The sequence below is a fragment of the Panthera pardus genome, unplaced genomic scaffold, assembly GCF_024362965.1.
Source record: "Panthera pardus isolate Hobbes unplaced genomic scaffold, ASM2436296v1 HiC_scaffold_1, whole genome shotgun sequence".
Taxonomy (NCBI): domain Eukaryota; kingdom Metazoa; phylum Chordata; class Mammalia; order Carnivora; family Felidae; genus Panthera; species Panthera pardus.
Genome location: NW_026526654.1, coordinates 90,568,866 through 90,591,402, shown reverse-complemented (window position 1 = coordinate 90,591,402; position 22,537 = coordinate 90,568,866). Strand labels below are relative to the sequence as shown.

Here is a 22,537-nt window from a genome sequence, read left to right as displayed (position 1 = left end):
CAGACGCTTAACCAGCTGAGCCACCCAAGTGCCCCAAATTGACACATTTTGTTTCTGACTTTAGTAATTTGCATTTTTCTTTTTTTTCTTAGTCAGTGGTTTGTGAATTTTGTTAATTTTTCAAAAACCAACTTTTGATTTTGTTTTTTTTAGCCATTGTTTCTCTATTTTCTATTTTATTTATATATAGGCTCTAATCTTTATTATTTTCTTCCTTCTGCTAGTTTTGGGTTTATTTTACCTTTTTTTTCCCTTAAGGTTTATCATTAGGTTATTTATGATCTTTCTTTTCTTTACTGTATATATTTTACAGCTATAAAGTTCCCTTTTAGCACGACTTTTGCTACATGCCATAAGTTTGTTGTGAATTTTTCAGTTTTTCTCTGTTAATTTCTAGTCTTCTTCCACTGTGATTAGGAGAGATACTGTGTATGTTTTCAGTATTTTAAAATTTATTAGGGCTTGTTTTGTTGCCTAACGTATTGTCTGTCCTGAGAATGTTTCATGTGCATTTGAGAAAAATTCTGTTGGCTTGAATGTTCTGTATATGTCTTTCATGTGTAAGGGGTTTATACTGTTGTTCAAGTAATCTATTTTCATCTTGATAATCTTTGTAGTTCTTGAAAATGAAGCACTTAAGTCTCCTTTTATTGAAAAACTGTCTCCCTTCAATTCTGTCAATATTTGTATCATATATTTGAGGGCTCTGATGTTTGGTGCATATATATTTGTAATTGTTACGTCTTATTGGTTAATTGACCCTTTTATCAATGTATAATGTCATTCTTTGTTTCTTGTAATATTATCTGACTTAGAGTCTATTTTGTCTGGTAATAGCGTAGCCACCCTGGCTCTCTTTTGGTTACTGTTTGCATGGAATACCATTTTCTAATTTTTCACTTTCAACCAGTGTATGTTTTTGGATCTAAAGTGATTATCTTATAGATAGCATATAGTTGGACCATTTTTTAAAAACCCATTCTGTAAGGGCACCTGGGTGGCTCAGTCAGTTAAGCATCCAACTTTGGCTCGGATCACCATCTCCTGGTTCATAATTTCAAGCCCCGCATCAAGCCTGATGCTATCAGCACAGGCTATCAGCACAGAGTCTGTTTTGGAATCTCTGTCCCTCCCCTAATCGCACTCTCCTTCTCTCTCAAAAATAAACAAACAAAAAAAAAAGATTTAAAATCCATTCTGCAAATCTACCTTTTAATTGGAGAGTTTAATCCATTTAAAGTACCTACTGTTGGAAAGGCTTCTGCCATTTTGCTATTTGTTTTTTGTATATCTTCTAGCTTTTTTGTCTCATTTCTTGTATTACTTATCTCTATTGTGTTTAGTTGTGTGGGTTTTTTTTGTAATGTCTTTTTTTATATTTTTAAAAAAACATTGTCATAAAAAAATAACAAAATTTACTATCTCACCATTTTTAAATGTACAGTTCAGTAGTGTTAACCATACCCACATTGTTGTGCAACAGATCTATAGAACTTTCATTTTGCAGAACTAAAACTCTCTCCATAATCCATTCATCCATTGATGGACATTTGGTTTGCTTCCACCTCTTGGCTATTGTGAATAATGCTACAGGGAACATGGCTTTGCAAATGTTGTAGTTTCATGTTTTGATTATCTTCTTATTTCCTTTTGTATATATCTATAGTTGTTTTTATAATTACCATGGGGATTACATATAATATTCTAAAGTTATAACAATCTAATATGAACTTATACCAACTTTAATTGCACAAAACCCTACTCCTGTGCAGCTCCAAATTCCCCATTTATATTATTGATGTCAAAAAATAATCTTTAAGACACCTGGGTAGTTCAGTCGACTAAGCATCTGACTTTGGCTCAGGTCATGATCTCATGGTTCACGAGTTCGAGCCCTCTGTCAGGTTCTCTGCTGATAGCTCAGAGCCTGGAGCCTGCTTTGGATTCTGTGTCTCCCTCTCTTTCTGCCCCTTCTCTGCTTGTGTGCCCTCTCTCTCTCAAAAATAAATATTAAAAGAGTAATCTTTATACATTGTGTGCTAATAGATTTCTGGTTTTATTTGTTTTTTAAATCCTATAGAAATAGATATTATCCTATAGAAATAAATAGAAATAAAAGTGGAGTTACAAACCAAAATTAATATTTCTTTCATGTGTGTCCTTGTATTTACCTGAACCACAGATCTTTATATCTTCCTGTGGCTCTGAGTTACATGCTAGAGCTACACTCTATCATCCTTCTAGCTCTACCTAAAGGACTCCCTTTAGTGGTAGTGCGTTTCCTCACCACTTGTTTCTCTGTGAATGGCTGAACTTCTCCCTTATTTTTGAAGGACAGTTTTGCTGATCTGTAATTCTCAGTTGACAGGGTTTTTTTTCCAGCACTTTAAATTTATCTCCCTATTGTCTTCTTTCCTCAAAGGTTTCTTAGAAGAAATCAGCAAGTAAGCTCACTGGTGATCCCTTGTACATGACAAGTTGCTTCCCTCTCACTGTTTTCAAGATTCTGCCTTTGTCTCTGGTTATTGATAATTTGCTTATAATGCGTACGAGTGTGTCTCTTTGGGTTTATTCTACTTGGGGTTTGTTGAGTGTATTAGCTTCCTAGGGCCATTGTAACACAATACCATAAAGTGGATAGCTTAAATGACAAAATTTTGTGGTCTGAAGTGATGGAGTCTAGAAGTCTAAAATCAGGGTGTTGGCAGGGTTCGTTCCTTCTGAGGTCTTAAAGGGAAAATCCATTCCATGTCTCTCCCCTAGATTTTGGTGGTATGCTGGCAATCTTTACCACTTGTTGGCTTCTGCATTATCCCAGTCTCTTCTGCTGCCTTCACATGGCATTTTCTCTGAACTTGTCTGTCTCAATTTTTTAATAAGGACACCAGTCATATTGAATTAGGTCCCACCTAAGACTTTATTTTAACTTGATAACCTCTGTAAAACCCTATCTTCAATAAGGTTACATTCTGAGGTACTGAAGGGTTAGAACTCCAACATATTTTTTGAGGAGGACACAGTTCCCAAAGCAGTCTACTCTCTGCTCCATCAGAAATTCATGTCCTTCTCACATCCAAAATGCATTCATCCCATCCCAATCATTCCAGCATCAATTCTAAGTCCAAAATCTTATACATAAGTATCATCAGCCAAAAGTCCCAAATCTCATCGTCTAATTCAAGTACAGGTGAAGAATTAGTAGCATACAAGCTGGGGCAAAATTCTTGTCTATATCTGAATATGTGAAACCAGAGGAATCTAAAACCTAGCGGGGCAAATTCTATTAGATTCTTATGACTTGAGAATAATCTTCACTGGCTAGATGCTCCACCTTTCAGTCCCACTAGGATTATTCAGCCTATTTTGGCTTTACCTACTCAGCTCTAGAAGCAGCCTCAGTTATTGGAATTGAGTATTTGTCTTCATGCTCTGGAACCCAGGAGGCTGCACCTCTTGGAACAGAGGACGAGTCAATCCTGCCTCTCAGACTTGTGCCCTCTGGGCTCCTGGTGGCAGTAGCAGACACGCCAGCCTCTGAACTACCTTCAGGGTCATTATACCTTTTTCTTCAAAGATAAAACATGTGCAGGGCTGAATAGCTCCATCAGCTCACTTCCTGCCTATAGAATCCCACAAGTTCAACAGCCTTCCTTCTTTCTTCCCATCTCTATTCCCTCCATTTTAAGCTGGCAGAGTTTCTGCTGAGATGATTGATTGGATCCACAAGCCACCTGCCCATAATCTCTTCAGCCACACTGTCCTCTCTAAGCATACTTTCTCATTGTTTACAATATGGATAGGCTAAAAATTTTCTAAATTCAAGTTCTGTTTCCTTTATGTTTAGCAATTCTTTCTTTATCTCTGTCTTCTCGTGTTTTATTTTAAACAGCAAGGAGAAACCAAGCTGCACGTTCAACAATTTGCTTAGAGATTTCCTCAGCTAAATATTAAAGTTCTACTTTCTATCTGACAGAATACAATTCAACCAAGTTCTCTACCACTTTATATCAAGGATTGCCTTTCCTCTAGTTTCCAATAACATGCTCCTAATTTCTGTCTGAGATCTCACCAGAAGAAACTTTGACATTCATATTTCTACCAAAATTCTTTTCAAAGCAATCTGGACTTTTCATTCAAACACTTCAAAACTTCTTCTCTATCCATTACCTAATTCCAAAGACACACCCACATTTTAGGTATTTTTTACAGCAACACCCTACTTCTCAAAATCAAAATCTGTATTCATTTCCGAGGGTTGCAATAACAAAGTTACACAAATTAAGTGACTTAAAGACCATAAATTTATTGCCCCATAGTTCTGGAGTCTAGAAGTGTGAGATTCAGGTATAAATAGGGTTGGTTCCTTCTTAGAGCTGTGAGTGAGAATATTCCATTCTTTTCTCCTAGTTTCTGGTGGTTAGCTGGAAATTTTGGGTGGTCTGTGACTTGCATTACCATAATCTCTGCTTTCATCTTCACATACATTCTTCTGTGTTTGTCTCTGTACCTAAATCTTCCCCTTTTAATGACACCACTCATATTGGATTAAGACCTACCATAATCATTTTCACTTGATTATCTCTGTTAAGATTCTTTCTCCAAATAATGTCACATTCTCAGGTTCCAACTCCAACACATCTTGCTTGGAGATATAATTTAACCCATAACATTGAGCTTCTTGGATTTATAGATTCATGTCTGTCACTAAATTTGGGAGGTTTTCAGAAATTATTTCTTCAAATAATTGTTTTGCTCCTTTCTTTCTCTTCTCCTTCAGAGACTCCCATAATGTGTATATTAATATGTCTAATGGTACTCTTAGTCTCTGTCCAAGTCCTGAGTCTCTGTTCCCTTTGCTCTTTTTTCTTTTCCCCACTTAATAATTTCAGTTACCCTATCTTCTGGTTCACTGATCCTTTCTCATGCTTGCTCAAACATGCTGTTGAACCCTCTGGTGTTTTTTTCACTTCACTTATTGTATTTTTCAGCTCCAGAATTTGTTTGATTCCTTTTTATAATCTCTATCTCTTTGTTGGTATTTTAATTTTGGTCCTTTATTGTTTTTCTGGTTTCCTCTAGTTCTTTATCCATGTGTTCCTTTAGTTCTTTGAACATATTTAAGACAGTTCTAAAGTCTTTGTCTAGTAAGTCCAATATCTGGGCTTCCTCAGAGGTGGTTACTATTTATTTTGTTCCTATGAGTGAGCCATGTTTTCCTTTTTCTTTGTATTTCACCTGATTTTTTTGTTGTTGTTGAAAACTGGGCATTTGAATATTAGAATGTTGTAACTCTGAAAATCAGATCCCCACCTCCCTGGGATTTGCTGGGTTTTCTTAATTGTTGAAGACTATAGTGGTCGGTTTGTTTGAGACTTTCCCATTCTATTTTTGTAAAGACTGTTCCTTTTTGTGATCACTAAAGTCTCTGTTCCTTTAGCTTGTGTTCAGCAAATGTTTTGACAGAGATTTCTTTGAATGCCAGGAACTTGATTGGGTTTTGCTTGGTTGCAGTAAACCCTTAACTTTTCCAGAGTTCTGAAAAATTTCATATGGCTTCTCATTTTTTTTCAATGTTTCTGTGTGGGAACGAGAACTTGGAACCCCCAGTCTGCTATTTTGCTGATGTTACTCCTCTGTTGAATTTTTCACTGTTCCATTTGGATAACCTATTAATGGAAGAATATGAATAATATCTACTTAGAAATAAAAGTTTACAAAATTTTAAAATTTTAAGTAATTTAAATGGAATAACAAGAAAAGCTAGATTCACAAAATTTCCACTCGCATTATAATGCTCAAAAAAGAGAAAAACCTAAATTTTTGCCATTTGAAATGGATTTTGAAGTATTTTTAAACTTAAGAATTGGTATTTGGGAAGATAATCAAACGTTTATCTATGATGTTTTGGGATTGTTTTTTTAAGAACTGTGTTTCAGATGCTTTAAGAACTACAGTAACCAAATACTCTTATTTAGTACAAGAAATTTCAAATTTGCTCAATGCAGTCATTTCACAAACCCTACTGAAATTACTGAGTTAAAGAATTAGCAATTCACTTTAAAACCACGAGATAGATGGTTGATAGGAAACTGGACATTCATATAATGCCAGAATAGTACTACATGAATTATTTGGTGGGTACAGGATAAAAACATAACTGTACAACAGAGGGATCAAAATCATCACCCCAATCTATATGTGAATCTTAGCATGTTAATGTTGAGTTAGTGATTATTATGTCTTTTGATGTATTGCAACCTAAGTATATTTACAACTTAAGTATAATTACTTGTATTCTGGCCAAAAAATGTTTGAATCCATCACACCTATAGATACCAACTTTTAGCTTTTGGGAAATTTCAGGAGCTAGATACTACTTAATGGAGGAACAAGCTAAATAATAGCATGAGGATGTAACTACATAATAGATGCTCTTCAGCAAGACCAAGTCATTAAAATAAAAGTACCATGGTAGATTCTAAAAGATTTATTGAAATAACCAGATATAATGTGTAGTCTTGAATTGAGTACTGGTTTAGGTCAGCATGGGGTATCTAAATGTGGTCTGGAGCATTAATAGGAATCCTTACTGAAATAGAAAAGTGAGAACTGATAGAAAATGCAAATTATCAAACTGTAATCAAATTGCATAAATGATATAATTTCATTTTTGTTTTAAAAAATATGGAAAGTTTGTGTATAAGAAAAGGATCTGGAAGGATACATTTAAGGTATCTGGATATGTTTTTAATGTTCTTATTCATTTTTGAGAGAGAGCATGAGCAGGGAAGGAACAGAGAGAGGAGGGGACAGAAGATCTGAAGCAGGGTCTGTGCCAACCTCAGCAAGCCTGATATAGTGCTCAAACTCATGAACCATGAGATCATGACCTGAGCTGAAGTTGGGACGCTCAGCCAACTGAGCCACCCAGGTGCCCCTGGAGAAATGTGATTTTTAAAACTTTTTGTTATGTCCACATTTGCTAATTTTATTTATTGCTTCTGTAATAAGATACTTCAAATATAAATTATGTGACATGATTTATCTGATTCTAACATTTGGTAATTTTATGAATAGTGCTTATAATACATACCATGTGTTTTAATCCCTTTATCTCTTAGATAGAGAGCCTGGATTTTTTATTTCTATTAAAGACAATTGAGGAATTCTATAAAAGTGAAGATGGAGAAAATCTGGAAATCCTCTGTCCAGTTCAAGATCAAGCCTGTGTAGCTAAATTTGAAGATGGAGTTTGGTACCGAGCAAAAGTCGTTGGTAGGAGATTGCACACTATTTCTACAGGGAAATATTATGCTTAAAAACTGATCCCATTTGAGTTGGTACAGATTAATCGTGGAAGTGATGTTACTTGATCTTAACATTTTGCTCAGTTATCTATCTTTAGTAAGCTAGGGGTAATGTTGGAAGGTAAATCTCTGGGTCTCTTTTTTTCCAAGTTTGCAATTTCTAATTTCATAACTTTTGAAGGATTGCCTGGACGTCGTGAAGTTGAAGTTCAATATGTGGACTTTGGCAATACTGCAAAAATAACACTTAAAGAAATGCGTAAAATAAAGGATGAGTTTCTGAATCCCCCAGAGAAGGTAATCTATTTATCATGAATCATAGGGTTAGAATATTAGCACAAATATGAAAGTAATTTTAGAAATAATTTTTACCATAGAAATATTCTGTTAACATTTTTGTCTGTAAGTAATTTCTAACACATAGACTATGGAAAAGAGTTGCTGTGGTTCCTATAATTTTCTATATAGCAACTATAAGTTATTAAGATGTATGTATATCTTAGCAAATAAGCATTAATTATAAATGTATATGTGTATGTATGTTTGTGTCTATGTATTACTGTTCTGCAGCTCTTAATGTTATACCAGTATAATGAGGTAAGAGGATGATGTATTTTGTGAAAACAAAACTCATCATAGGAGTATTTTTACTGCAATCTCATTTATGTGTAAGTATATATAACGTGTGCAAGAGAGAGAAAAGTCTGAAAGAAAAAGTGAAAAATTACCCTTCTCTTGGAATCCTACTCCCCAGAGATATGGTTAAGGCTGATTTTCTATGTCATGTTGCACCTAAGCGTTTGAATTTGGTTAAACAATATTTTTCATTTTAAAAATGGGTAAAAATTATAGGAAAAACTTGAAAATACAGATAAAAAGAGGAATCACTCAGAATTGTTGAGTATTTTTGATATATATAAATCTAAGACGTGTCTTCTCTGTTTTTAGCGATTATAGGATTAGACAAATAGTCCTATAACCTGATTTTCTCATTTAACAGCATATCATACTTTCAGTGGATGCTTGTTATATCAGTGTCTAAATGTGCAGTAATTCCTTCAACCAAATACTCTGTTGATTCCAATTATTTGTATTTATAAAATATTTTGTAGATACCTTTGTACATTTATTTATTTTCTAAATATGCATTAAATTCAAACACAAAGTTATTTGTACACATAAAATTTTGTTGTAATTTTAAAATAATTGGAAATTAAGTTTACTTTTCTTAATGGCGCAATTCTGTTTGACACAGGCAATCAAATGTAAGCTGGCCTATATTGAACCACGTATGAGAGCAGTGCAGTGGTCCAAAAAAGCTAAGGACAAATTTGAAGAAAAGACTCAAGATAAATTTATGACATGTTCAGTCGTTAGTAAGCTATTTCCATTTTCATTTGTTGCTGTATGGTCATATATAATTTTAAATAAGAGTAACATTGTAACATTTGCCAGAACTCAGAATAAATTCAATGTGTCATCAGTAAGAGTAGTGAGAACATGTATTGTGCATTGGGTATAGTAGGTATAGTTGCCAGCTCTAGAATCTAAAATCAGCAAGAGGCAGAATTTACCATCAGAGACCAAGTCATCCCAAGAGTGCCTGGTTGGCTCAGTTGATGGAGGGTGTGACTTGATCTCAGGGTTGTAGGTTCCAGCTCCACATTGGGTATAAAGATTACTTAAAAATAAAATCTTAACGGGCACCTGTCTGACTTCGGCTCAGGTCATGATCTCATGGTTCGTGAGTTCGAGCCCCATGTCGGGCTCTATGCTGACAGCTCAGAGCCTGGAGCCTGCTTCCAATTCTGTGTCTGCCTCTCTCTCTCTGCTCCTCCCCGCTTGTGTTCTTTCTCTCTCTCTCTCTCTCTCTCTCAAAAGTAAATACACATTTAAAAATTTTTTAAAACATAAATAATAAATTCTTAAAAAAATTAAAAGATGAAGTCATCCTGGACATGGCCTCTTGAAAGCTCTAAAGCCAGAAATTAGCTTCTCTTATTTCTGTTTGCATTTTTGCAAGGACTCTATCCTGATTTTGGCATGATGGATGCTAAAGTTTAATGTGCAGGGAAGTGAGGGGAAGTAGGACATAACTGGTAAATAGTTTTCATATGTTCTTTTTTTTTTTTTTTCATATGACTTAAGTGAATTCAACTGTAGGCTCTCCCCATATTTAGAAAAAATGTTTCTTTTTTGGAGGAGTTTGGGTCCAAGAGACAGGCTGACTATTACCTTACAATTTTATAACCCAACATGTTCTGAAAATGAAAAGTTGAGTAGCAAAATCTGATCTGAATTGACATGAAGGTACATACAGTCTTTATCTCCTTTATAGTAAATATCATATATTCCGTTTCAGGATAGTAATGTATGTTTGTAGGCTGCTGCCTCAGTCTGCTGGAGCTATTACAAAATATTCAGTGTATATTTTACGTAGTCTTTCTCAGTTTGAAGAGTTCTGAAACATGTCTGGCCCCAAAGGGTTTGAATTCGGGTATGGGGAGGTGTAGGATTCTGTTGTTTATCTGACTGTGTTGGTGTTAATAAGTACTAGTGCAGAATATACAAGATCATGTTTACTTAGGGTTGATTTATGGGAATTTCCAGGGTAATTTTTACAGCACCTATTTGTTCACATTTATCATACTATGTTAAATGAACCCAACTACTGTAAGAGCGTTAGCCTGTTTTACAGTGAGGAGACTGAAGCTTACTGGTCAGCTGCTCAAGGTTACTTAACGTAGAACTGATGCCTATCAGTGATAATTTATATACATTGTTGATACAAGAAATTGTTCTGAAGAAATAGTTTCTTTAGGGAGGAATGTGATTATAGATATTGCATTGTCAGTCAATAACATTTTTATATCTGTCTTCTCTGATATGAACAGTAAATTAAGGGCTTCTTAGTCCTTGAGTTATCTCCACTGATTTTGTGCAGAATTTAACCTAGATAATTCTGCTTACCAACTTTCCTTTTGGTATTTTATTCTGTTGGTTTTAGCTCCCCCTCCCTGCAGTGGACCTGACTTGGTTCCTTTCTTTACTCTTTCTTTTGCTTACTCACTTAATTACTTGTTACACCATTAATATCCAAACACTAGTCACAATATAGTTATTATCCTAGGTAATTTGAGCAGGGCCTTCTGGCACTCCTTAAATCTAAAATACCTCATCAACCTATGCAATGATGAAATTAAGAGTTTTAAGACATTAATATTAAAATGAACTACCACAGACCAGAAGGGGAGCTTTCCTTTAATATGCATTGTTACCTTATAAAGCAACGGATATTTAAATTTTAATTAGCAGAGCAAGGAAGGTGGTGACAGTACAGAACATACAGGAATAAAGAACTTTGTGTATGGGAAATATAGTCAAAGAACTAAAGGGAACGCGAGAGCACAAGAGATGGGAAAGTACGGAGATGAAAATTTATTGAGGCTCATCATCGTTTAGCCTTTTATTTCTAGATGACGTATCTGATCCATTAAAAAGGAGTCCACAATCATTTTTAGGCCCTTGGAAAAAGTTTTATAATATGTGTTTTTATGATATAGGATGCTGGTAACTCTTCATCTTTTTATTTAGAATCATCATTCTGGCCTGCAGCTCTAGCTGCTGTTGTGTAGAAATTGTAGTAGGCATAAACTGCAGTTTAAGTATGCATTCACTGCATATGTTAAGGCATTGAAGTGTGTGTTTTCTAAAGAAATTCCTCTGTTGTTTATGCAGATACATATTAGGCAGGTTCTCTGTGCTGTGTACCATAAGCAAGTAAACAGGCACATGAGATGTAAATTTTGCCCATAAACTCCCAGTTTAGTTTAAGAAATCTAAATAGATCTACTTGTTGAAGTAGCCAATTTGTTTTCTAAAAGAAATTAAAAGTTGGATAGTTTGTTCTAAAAACAGAGGAATGGGAAAAAATTCCGGGTTCCAATCTTTAATTAAGGGTGTTTTTGGAGTTTTTGTTGTTTTGAACTTTGTGCCATTTTTCTAAAAGCTGTAAACCTTAGCAGATAATCACTGGACTGAATTAACTTTCCTTCTTTTGTCCTCTGGAACTAGTTTGAATTTAATAAAACAGTTTAAAGACATATCAGAACACTTATTCAATGAATATAGGTCAAGTTATATTTTTCTGAGTTTAAAAGCTTTAAACTGCTTTTGATGTGTTATAGAACAGCACACAATAATCTAAAATAAAAATTGTATTAATTTGCATATGTTACAGACGACATGGACAATTGCTTTATGTTTGCAAAGTGCTACTTTTACCCCTGCAGAGAGACTTTGATATTACTTAGCAAGAAACCACATGTATGCAAAACGAAATTAAGTTTCCTGTTATTTAAAATTGCCTCATTTAGTATATTTTATGACATATTTCTTTCTTTCCCCAAACTCATCTTAATGGTTTTACAGAAATTCTGGAAGATAATGTGCTCTTAGTTGAGCTTTTTGATTCTCTTGGTGCTCCTGGAATGACTCCTACTAGTATAAATGACCAGCTAGTCAAAGAGGGCCTAGCATCTTATGAAGTAGGGTAAGTAGACCTACAAACTTTAAAAAATTCAGTTTATTCACAGGAAGGTGGTAGGGCGCCTGGGTGGCTCAAGTTAAGCGTCAAGAGTTAAGCATCCAACTCTTGATTTTGGCTCAGGTCATGATTTCGCGGTTTGTGAGTTTGAGCCCTGTGTTGGGCTCCACGCACTGACAGTGCGGACCCTGCTTGGGGTTCTCTCTCTCCCTCTCTCTCTGCCCCCCCACCCCCCGCTGCTTCCTCCTTCTCTCCCTCTCTCTCTCCCTCAAAATAAATAAATAAAACTTAAAAAAAAAAAAGTGGCATATCATTTCCTTTTGGATATCTGCTTTGGAGTTTCCCCCTGTTTTTGAATCAGGAAAAATAGACGGAAAAATAATTGGAGTCATTAGTTTAATGGGGAGTAGAGTGGCTTTTCCCTCCATCCCTAAGTGACCCTGAAACCAAGAGAATGGCTCCTCAGGATTGAAAGTACTTCTGAAAAGAGAATAGCATCTTATTTCTAGGTAGAACATCTGCTTTAGTAGCCATTTGTACCTATTTGAGAAGAGAATTAGTAAGAGAAATGTCAGTATAGAGTAGTTAGTGGTACAATTAGCCCACATTCCCATTTGAAGAAATGTCAATTTTTTCTGGGTTCAAGTGGATACGTTGAACGAGAGCCAGATTTGAGCCATTGTGCTAATAATACCCAAGACAGACCAGTGGTTGAGGTGACCGCAATATAGAAGGGCAGAGGGGTGGGAGTGTTTGCAGTAAACATTAATTAAATGGAGGAAATGAATATATGGATCTCTGAAGAGAGACATGGTTAAGTGATTCACCTGGGAGTTAGCAGCATATAAATGAGTCCATTAGAATAAATGAAAATCACTTTCATTATTCATCTCAATTTCCCTTGATGAAGATGCAACTATGAGGATTATAATCTATGAGAAAGAAAGTCCAAAACTGGTAGATCATGAGCCTGAGACTGAAGAAAAACCAGGAACCAGAGAGAGAACGTTTCAAGAAGGAAAGAGTAGCTAGTGCTGAGAATTCAAGTCAAGTAAGGGCTGAAAATTATCCATTAGATATAGCAACAAAAATTAAGTCACCTTGGTTAGCTAAATCTCAAGCTTATTGTGAAAGAAATTAAGTTTTTCTTTAATAAAAATAAAGGACATCTAATTATCTGTGTTTTCAGTCTGAACTAACCTGACTTATTAAACATTCTAAACACTTCAATAATTTCTCTTTTTAATACATCTTAATAGCAATTGGCTTCCACTTGTATTCTCACTGGCAAGTGGATTGATACTTTTTAGTCATCAAAACAAATTATCAATAATTCTTCTCTTTTTGAGTACAAGATATCAATGGCAGATGATGAAATTATGAACAAACTTGGTATTTAAAACGCTTCTAAAATAGAAAGTTTGGGGGCACCTGGGTGGCTCCGTTGGTTAAGCATCCAGCTCTTGATTTCAGCTCAGGTCATGATCACAGGGTTGTGGGATCAAGTCCCATGCTGGACTCAATACTGAGTGTGGAGCCTGCTTGGGATTCTCTCTCCCTCTCTCTCCGCCCCTCCCCCCACTCATGCTCTTGCTCACTCAAAAAAAAAAAAAAGAGAGAAAGTTTGGCTTTTAAGGGTGGTTTTTGTACTTACTTTGGTAATAGTTAGCCCTTTTTAAAAAAAGAAACTAAAATTGCTGTTAATATGAAAACTGGGAAGCAGCGAATCATAGCTAAAACTTGTTCATCTCTAGGGGTACCTGAGTGGCTCAGTTGGTTAAGCTCCCAACTTTGGCTCAGGTCATGATCTTGCGGTTCGTGGGTCCGAGCCCCACATTGGGCTCTGTGCTGACAGCTCAGAACCTGGAGCCTGCCTCAGATTCTGTGTCTCCCTCTCTCTCTCTGCCCCTCCCCTGCTCATGCTCTATATCTCTGTCTCTCAAAAATAAACGTTTAAAAAAAAAACTTGTTCATCTCTAGATCTAAGCAAATACAAACATGAATATTTTGCAAACTATTTTTGCTAATGGGTTTTGTTATTTTCCAGGTATACCCTCAAGGATAATTCCAAAAAACATAGTGAAGTATGGGATCCTTCTCCAGAAGAAATTATTTCAAATGAAGTAAACAGCTTAAATCCTGTATCTATAAAATCTCTACCTAATGAGAATCTCCAGTCACTTTATAATAAGGAACTACCTGTACATATCTGTAATGTGATATCTCCTGAGAAGATTTATGTTCAGTGGTTATTGACAGAAAACTTACTTAACAGGTATAACATATAAGGAAAACATGGATTGCATATGGGCTTTTTTCTATATTTTGTTTCAAAAATATAGAAATCACAAATGTAGAATTTTAAAAGCAAAATTATTTCAGTTAAACAGTCACTTAAACACTGGTTAAAAGTATACAAATAGTGTATTTACTGGCTATTTTCACTATATTAGAATTAGTCATTCCCCAAATACTTATTGAACACCTATTTTTGACAACCAGTATTGTAGGTGTTGGGGATACAGTGGTAAAAACATTTACAAGTCTTTGGCGTCATGAAGCTTAAATTCTGGTAGAGAGACAATAGACAAAATATTTACTGTAGTAGATGGTGATAAAGACAGTAGAGTAAAAGCAGTTGAGGAGGAAGGCAATTTTGGATAATCAGAGAAGGCCTCAAAAAGACTATGACATTTGAAATGGATCCTAAAGGAAGAGAGGGAGTAAACCATGAGGGTATCTGGAGGAAGATCATCTCATGCAGAGGGAAGAACAAGTTCAAAGGCCCTGCAGTGGAAATGTGCTTGGGTATTCAAGGAAAAACAAGGTATCCAATTTGGCTTGAGTAGAGTGAGAAAGGGGGGACAGTAGAAGACGTGGTTAGAGACTTAGGTGTTGTAAGGAAAGGTTTGAAAGTTAATTTTTTTTCTCTATACAGTTTAGAAGAAAAGATGGTAGCTGCTTATGAAGACTCGAAATGGGAACCCGTTAAATGGGAAAATGATATGCACTGTGCAGTTAGGATCCCAGATAAAAATCAGTGGCAAAGAGGCCAGATCATCAGAATGGTTACAGACACATTGGTAGAGGTAAATGCACAGTTAAAAATATAATTGTGAAGGTGAATGGATTCAGTATTTTATCTTGAAATTTTTTAAATCTAATTTTTATTATGCTATTCAATTTGTGAAAAACATTTTGAAATACTGTCTTTCCACAGACTCAAAGTTACTATTTTCATAGGTTTTGCTGTATGACGTGGGTGTTGAACTAGTAGTGAATATTACCTGTTTACGAGAGCTTCAAGAAAACCTAAGGACAATGGGAAGATTATCTTTGGAATGCTCTCTTGTTGATATAAGGTAGTTTTTAGCTGAGTAAATTTTCTCACTATTGAATAATTACAAGTATTTTTCTTTTTTGTTGGGTTCTTGTCAGTTTTAATTTTACTAGAATTCTGGAATTTCATAAATCTAGTTAATTTGGGGGGCGCCTGGGTAGCTTAGTTGGTTAAGTGACTGACTTCAGCTCAGGTCATGATCTCACGGTTCATGAGTTCAAGCCCCACCTCGGGCTCTCTGCTGTCAGCACAGAGCCCACTTTGGATCCTCTGTCCCTCCTCTCTCTGCCCTTCCCCCCACTCGTATTTTTTCCCTCCCTCCCTCTTCCCCCCCCCCACACACAAATAAGCAGTTATTTAAAAATATAGTTAATTTTGAGGTTTTAAGAAGAGGGAAAGATAAAAATTTGGAGCACATAAACTTTAGAGGTACCAAGGAATATAGATAGGTGAGTATCACGGGTATCTAGGTAGATTCAAACTGCTAAATTATTAAAAACTTGAAGGACATAGGCAGATAGAAATAAAGTATATTTTATAAGCTTAGCATTGCATGGAAAGCTAAAAATACATAAATTACCAAAAAGTGAATTAGGATTCTGAAAGTGGCATGAAATACTTTTTGAATCTAGTAGAATTCTACCATAAACACAGAGCAGTTTGGATAGCAAAACTAAAGACAGCACAGTCGATCTCTAAAACCTAAGTAGACACCTAGGTTTCCCTCTGTAAGCCCCAAATACAAACAAGTACACCATGTGGTACACCATGCCCTTATGGACCCTTAGGGTTATCGGCATTTGTGTGGAAGGAAGGCTGACTGGGATTCTAACAGCTCTGAGAATCGTAATTGACAACAGGTTTTCACTGGAGCCAATGTAAGCCAATCTGAGAACAACAACCAAGACCAAGAAGGGAATAATGCAAGATGCTCTTCATAATTGGATGTGAGAGATCTATAATGTGCCGCATTTTTGTGGTGCTGGAACCTTAGCCATATAACCTTTGGAAGTAAACTGATGCTCTCTTCCATGACCTCACACTGAGCAGAAACTGTTGGGGATAGAGCCTAATTTGAGCAAGACAGACACTGGGGCAAAGGAGAGAAAAGATGCAGATAAAAGTAGGGGAGAGGAGCAAGATATCAAAGTATGAGGCCATATTTTCTGTCACTTTGGGAGAACAGCACCAGAGAGTTCTAAAGCCATGAAGCTAGGAAAGCAATAGTGATCTACCTCTTCCTTCTAAAAGCACAGGAAATTTTCTTTCATTTAAAACATGATGATGTATCATTTGCAAATATCTTCTCCCATTCAGTAAGTTGTCTTTTTGTTTTGATGGTTGTTTCCTTTGCCATACAAAAGCTTTTTATTTTGATGTAGTCCTCATAGTTTAATTTTGCTTTTGTTTCCCTTGCCTCAGGAGACATCTCTAGAAAAATGTTGCTATGGGCAATGTCAGAGGAATTACTGCCTGTGTTCTTTTCTAGAGTTTTTATGGTTTCAGGTCTTACACATAGATCATTTTTTCTAAAGGAGACTTACAGATGGTCAAACCACAATAGGATATCTCTTCACACGTGTTAGAATAGCTATTATCAAAATGACAAGAAATAACAAATGTTGGTGAGGATGTAGAGAAAAGGGAAACTGATGTAATATTGGTTGGAATATAAGTTGGTGCAGCCACTATGGAAAACACCAAAGAGGTTCCTCAGAAATTTAAGATAGAACTAGTATATGATCCTGCAATTCCACTTCTAGGTATTTATCAAAACACAACTGAAACACTGATTCAAAAAGACATACACACCCCTATGTTCATGTCAGCATTCTTTACAGTAGCCTCACCAAGATAGGAAAGCAACCTGTCAACCTGTAGATGAGTGGATGAAGAAGATGTGTGAAGTGATATCCCATTGTACCAGAGTAATGCTGGCCTTATAGAATGAGTTAGGAAGTATTCCTTCCTTTTTAACTTTTGAAATAGTTTGAGGGTAAATATTATTATCCCTTTCTTAAATGTTTGGAAGAATTCACCTGTATGGTCATCTGATCCTGGACTTTTGTTTGTTGAGAGGTTTGGGGTTTTTTTTGTTTTGTTTGTTTGTTTGTTTTTATTGCCTCACTTTCATTACCACCAGTCGGTCTGTTCGGATTATTTCTTCCTGACTATGTCTTGGAAGATTCTATGTCTCTAAGAATTTATCCATTTGTCCCAATTTTTTGTATATAACTGTTCATAGAAGATTCCTATGAGACTTAATATGGGTATGTATTGTCCTCAGATTTCTTTTTGAAAAATACAGAAGTGGCAGTTTTCTGTTTGTAGGGCACATTTATTCATTGATAAATCCATGGAAATAAATCTAATTCTTTGTAATAAGAATTATAGAATTTTATAAAGGGGGATTAGGAAGTATAAACTTCCCTTTATAAAATAAAGGGAAATGAAATTAAAAAAAACTCCCTTCATAAAATTCATGGAGATGAAAAGTCAGCATAGGGAATATAGTCAATAATGTTATGATAATGTTGTATGGTGACAAACTTACCAGGGTGAGAACTGAGTAATGTATGGAATTATTGAATCAATATGTTGTACACTAGAAACTAACATAACTTTGTTAATTATACTTTAATAAAAATAAGAGATATATAGAATCTTAGAATTGGAACTCAGAGATCTTAGGGGCATCATGACAGTAATTCTTTTTATACCAGCCCTAATAAATGAACAGTCAAGACCAGCTGACTTCACTGCTGTGGAGCACATCTCTTTCAGTCACTAGTATTTCCCCACACTGTATTAAAATTGGTCTCCACAATAGGATACCTTGTTCTTAGTGACCCCTTTCTGTTCTAATTGCTGGTAGACCATTTATTTAATGTTCTTGAAGAGCTTATCAATAGTAGTTTCCATAATCTGCCTGTTTGCACAGAACATTTCTCTAATCTTACAGGTACCTTTTCCACTGTCTGCGATTACTAAGAGTGACTGTGGGGCCACATCAATAAATTTGTTCTATAAATTGAAAGAATTTAATGCCCTGGAATGGAAATTTCAGGCCAACCATCCTGAAAATTCTTATCCTGGGGACGCCTGGGTGGCTCAGTCGGTTAAGCGTCTGACTTTGGCTCAGGTCATGATGTCATGGCTCATGAGCTTGAGCCCTACATCGGGCACTCTTTGTCAGCGCAGAGCCTGCTTCACATGCTGTGTCTCCCCCTCCCCCGCTCATCACTTTCTCTCAAAAACAAACTTTTTAAAAATTTAAAAAATATTTTATCCTAATTTTCAGTTCTACCTTGAACAGTTCAATCAGAGCAATTGAACAGAATTCATCAATCCTTTAATTGTATCCAATAATGTAGAGAATGTGTTCCTATACACACCTTGAATTATATCTTTTGGACTCAAATGGAATACCATTATTTCATGAGTCTAATACTGGCTAACCTTTAGCACTTCTGGACCCTGTGTTAATTGTCTTACAGGCATTACTCTAGTTAATCCTCACAATAAACCTTTAAGCTATAGATAAGGTATTATTTATAGATAAGAAAATTGAGTCTTCAAGAGGTTATTTTCCAGAGTAATACATCTATTAACTTTTGAGCTAGGATTATAAACAAGTCTGAATTTAGAATTGGAGCAAAGTGCCTGGGTGGCTTGGTTAAACGCCTGACTCTTGGTTTTGGCTCAGGTCATGATCTCACAATTTGTGAGATCAGGCCCCAAGTCAGGCTCTGTGGTGACAGTTCAGAGCCTGCTTGGGATTCTCTCTCTGCCTCTCTCTGTCCCTCCCCTGCTATAGACAAATAAATAGGTAGATATTTTAAAAGAAGAATTGGAGCTCTAATCACTATGATTTACTACCCTTCTGAAAAATCTTTTTCTTATAGTAAAATACACAAAACATATATATTTTGCCATTTTCAGTGTACATTTCAGTTGTATTAAACATATTCACAATGTTGTGCAACCTTTACCACTATCCATTTCCAGAGCCTTTTCATCTTTCCCAACTGAAACAGAGTTGTATGAATACAGACCAAAGAATTTTTTAATGTTGTAAATACTTTCATAATCTTAAAAGTTAATATTTACAAAATGTATATTCATAATAGAGCATAAGAAAATCTTAATGTTAACACTGATTATTTTTAAATATTTATTTGGGGGAGAGTGCATGTGGGGAAGGGGCAGAGAGAAGGGGACTGAGGATCCGAAGTGAGCTCTGCACTGAGAGGCTAGTAGCAGCAAGCCCGATGTGGGTCTCAAACTCATGAGCCTCGAGATCATGACCTGAGCCAAAGTCGGACACTCAACCAACTGAGCCACCCAGGTGCCCCTGTTAACACTGATTTTTATCTGAATATCGTCATAATAAATTTTAAAAACCGCAACTAATTCTAAGAGTCACTGGTAATTTAAATTCTTAATTCTTAAGAACATCATTTGGGCTTCTTAGTAAATAGTGTAGCATATTTACTAAATCCTACTTGGTCAAACTACATGCACAGTTGGTTTTGTTCACTCATTAATGTGAAAAGATTGGCCAGGTTAGTTGTTTACCCGATGGGTCGACTCCATTGAAACTCCAGATCTAGAAATCATGTATAGAGAACCTTTAGAGCCTGCATTATGATACTTGTAATCTCTTTCATGGTACCAGTTCTTTATTCTTTGGAGGCGGATTTGATGGAAAGTCAGTTTCAATTCCACAAACTAAAATAGACGAGGAAATTGAATATTCTGCTTTTCATTGACCTGTCAATATTTATTGAACATTTTTTTAAACGTTTACTTATTTTGAGAGAGTGCACGCGTGAGCGGGAGGGGGCAGAGAGAGAGGGAGAGAAAGAATCCTGTGCAGGCTCCATGCTCAGTGCGGGGCCTGACACAGGATTTGATCTCATGATTGTGAGTGAGATCCTGGCCGAGCCGAAATCAAGAGCTGGATGCTATTCCTGAAATCATTATTACACTATGTTAACTAACTTGGATTCAAATAAGTAAATAAATAAATAAATAAAGTCAGATGCTTAACCAGCTGAGCCACGCAGGCACCCCTATTGAACATTTTTACCATGAATATTAAAAATAAATTGTCCATAAATTATTGAGGCTAATATTCATGGGTAGCAATTCATATTAGATTTAAATTCCAGAAAAAAGCTTTCAAAAATGTTTGGGCAGTGGAATCATTCTTGCAAAGGGATTGTTCTTTTTAAATTTCCATTAAATAGTTTTAAAGTGCTTTCTGTGTGCCAGGCACTATCCTAGGCATTAGGGATATGATGATGGACATAACACATAATACGTTATCCCCACTCTCAAGAGTTTATAGTCTACTCAGCATGTATGAAATGTACATAATAGGTAAAAAAAAAAAAAATACGTAAAACATTACCTTTTTAAGGGTTCTCAGTGTAGCTGCAGAACAGATATACATGTTAGCATATGATATGATCCCTAAGTAGAATAGAGAGGAATAAGCAAAAGTCTATGAAAACAGAAGAAAATTATGAAAATAACAGAAGCCATGCTTTAATTGATTTCTCACTACATATGAAGTTTGTTCATATATATATGAATATATACATATAGTGGTTCTTTTATATTTCTGTATCTTAGGCTATTTGTTATAAAACAAGTTGTCTGTTTTTGTTGTTTTAGACCAACTGGTGGGAGTGACAAGTGGACAGCTACAGCTTGTGACTGTCTTTCATTGTACCTGACTGGAGCTGTAGCAACCATAATCTTACAGGTGTGTAGTGGGCTAAACAGTTACAATGATGTTTTCTACAATTTATTGTTGAGAAAATAACAGCAAACTATTTGGATTTTTTGACAGCCTTTTTGGTCTTATTTCAAGTTATAACACCTGTTTGTTATAGATACCCCATAGATGATTATATGAATTAATCAAAACATTTCTAAAGTAATAATCTTGAGTTGATAATTTGCATGTCAAAAAACATGCTAGAGAGCATTTCTAAAGCCTTTTGCTATTCTTTACAAACTGAAGAGTTAGTCTTCTAGTGAAATCATATTGATTGTATGCGTAAAAATGGGTGTTTGTGTAAGTATAGGTTTGAGAAGAAGGATATATTTTTTCAGAACCCTTAAAAGTATTCTTTCTTTACTTTTATTCCAATGGGATACCTTTTATTGTGTTAATTTTATTGTGTTAATGATTAGAATTTTCTTAGGTAATTTTTCCGTGTTACTTTTTCTATGTGTACTTTCTCTATTTTCCTAATTCCATGTGAAGCAGAGTATATAGGCCTTGCAGCACTTTCCTTTCTTTACACACACACACACACACACACACACACACACACACACACACAGCACACCTGGGAAAATACATTTCAGTTCTACAATTTGCAAACGGTTTAGGAAGATAGACAAATTTGTAACTTATGTTCCCCCAGCCTGTTCTGGGCTGAAAGAAAAGTTTGCAGTCTGCCTCCCCTGACAGATACACCCATGTTTCACCTTGACAGTGAAGTCTTCCTGGGGTGCCTGGGTGGCTCAGTCAGTTGAGCGTCCAACTTTGAGGTCATGATCTCGCAGTTCGTGGGTTTGAACCCTGCTTTGGGCTCTGCACTGATGTTGCAGAACCTGCTCTCTGTCTCTCCCTCTCTGCCTCCCCGACTCATGCACACCTGCTTACTCAGTGTCTTTCTCAAAATAAATAAACTTTAAAACAAGATAAGACAGTGAGGTCTTCCTGACACGTTTCACAAACCAACTATCTGTCCCACTTGACTCTCTTCCATGTTATTTTCTCTCTGATAGAGTCAGGTACCAAAATAACTTTACTAGGTTGGAAATTTATTTTTCTGACTTGGATAAATGTGGAGGAAATGCCTGTGAGAAGTATGTTGTTTATAAGGTTTCATTTTAGTATTTCATATTTACTGTTTTCTTAAATCACTGCAGGAAAACAATACAACATGGCCATTACCTGTGAAAATTTTCTGCAGAGATGAGAAAGGAGAGCGTGTCGATGTTTCTAAATATTTGATTAAAAAGGGTTTGGCTTTGAGAGAAAGGAGGTATGGACTTTTTTTTTTAACACCAGTTTATAATGAAGGCTTCTTATTTGCCTGTGTAAATCCTTATATCTGTGTGCTTTCAAACCTGAATTTCATCTTGCTTGCTCCTAATGATTTATAAACTTAACCTTGAGAAGTCAGCTCAGAAATAAATTCATTCAGGATTGCTTATTTCTTTATTCAGGCTCATTAGCTCTTACATCTTTAAATCCCTACTGACATTTCTGCTTTTATGTTTTCCCTTTTGCTTTGGCATTTACACTCTAAACCAAAG

General features: G+C 35.7%; 1 protein-coding gene across 2 annotated transcripts in view; it reads left to right on the top strand.

The window, feature by feature from the left end:
* RNF17 (ring finger protein 17) overlaps positions 1-22,537 on the top strand; it is a 112,615-nt gene that overhangs the window by 49,202 nt on the left and 40,876 nt on the right. For both annotated transcript variants that reach the window (XM_053901192.1, XM_053901191.1), the window contains exons 17-25: positions 7,122-7,275; positions 7,489-7,604; positions 8,563-8,683; positions 11,739-11,859; positions 13,901-14,128; positions 14,792-14,942; positions 15,097-15,215; positions 20,876-20,966; positions 22,148-22,263. In XM_053901192.1, coding sequence (XP_053757167.1) covers positions 7,122-7,275; positions 7,489-7,604; positions 8,563-8,683; positions 11,739-11,859; positions 13,901-14,128; positions 14,792-14,942; positions 15,097-15,215; positions 20,876-20,966; positions 22,148-22,263 — 1,217 coding nt within the window. The remainder of the gene's footprint in view (positions 1-7,121; positions 7,276-7,488; positions 7,605-8,562; positions 8,684-11,738; positions 11,860-13,900; positions 14,129-14,791; positions 14,943-15,096; positions 15,216-20,875; positions 20,967-22,147; positions 22,264-22,537) is intronic.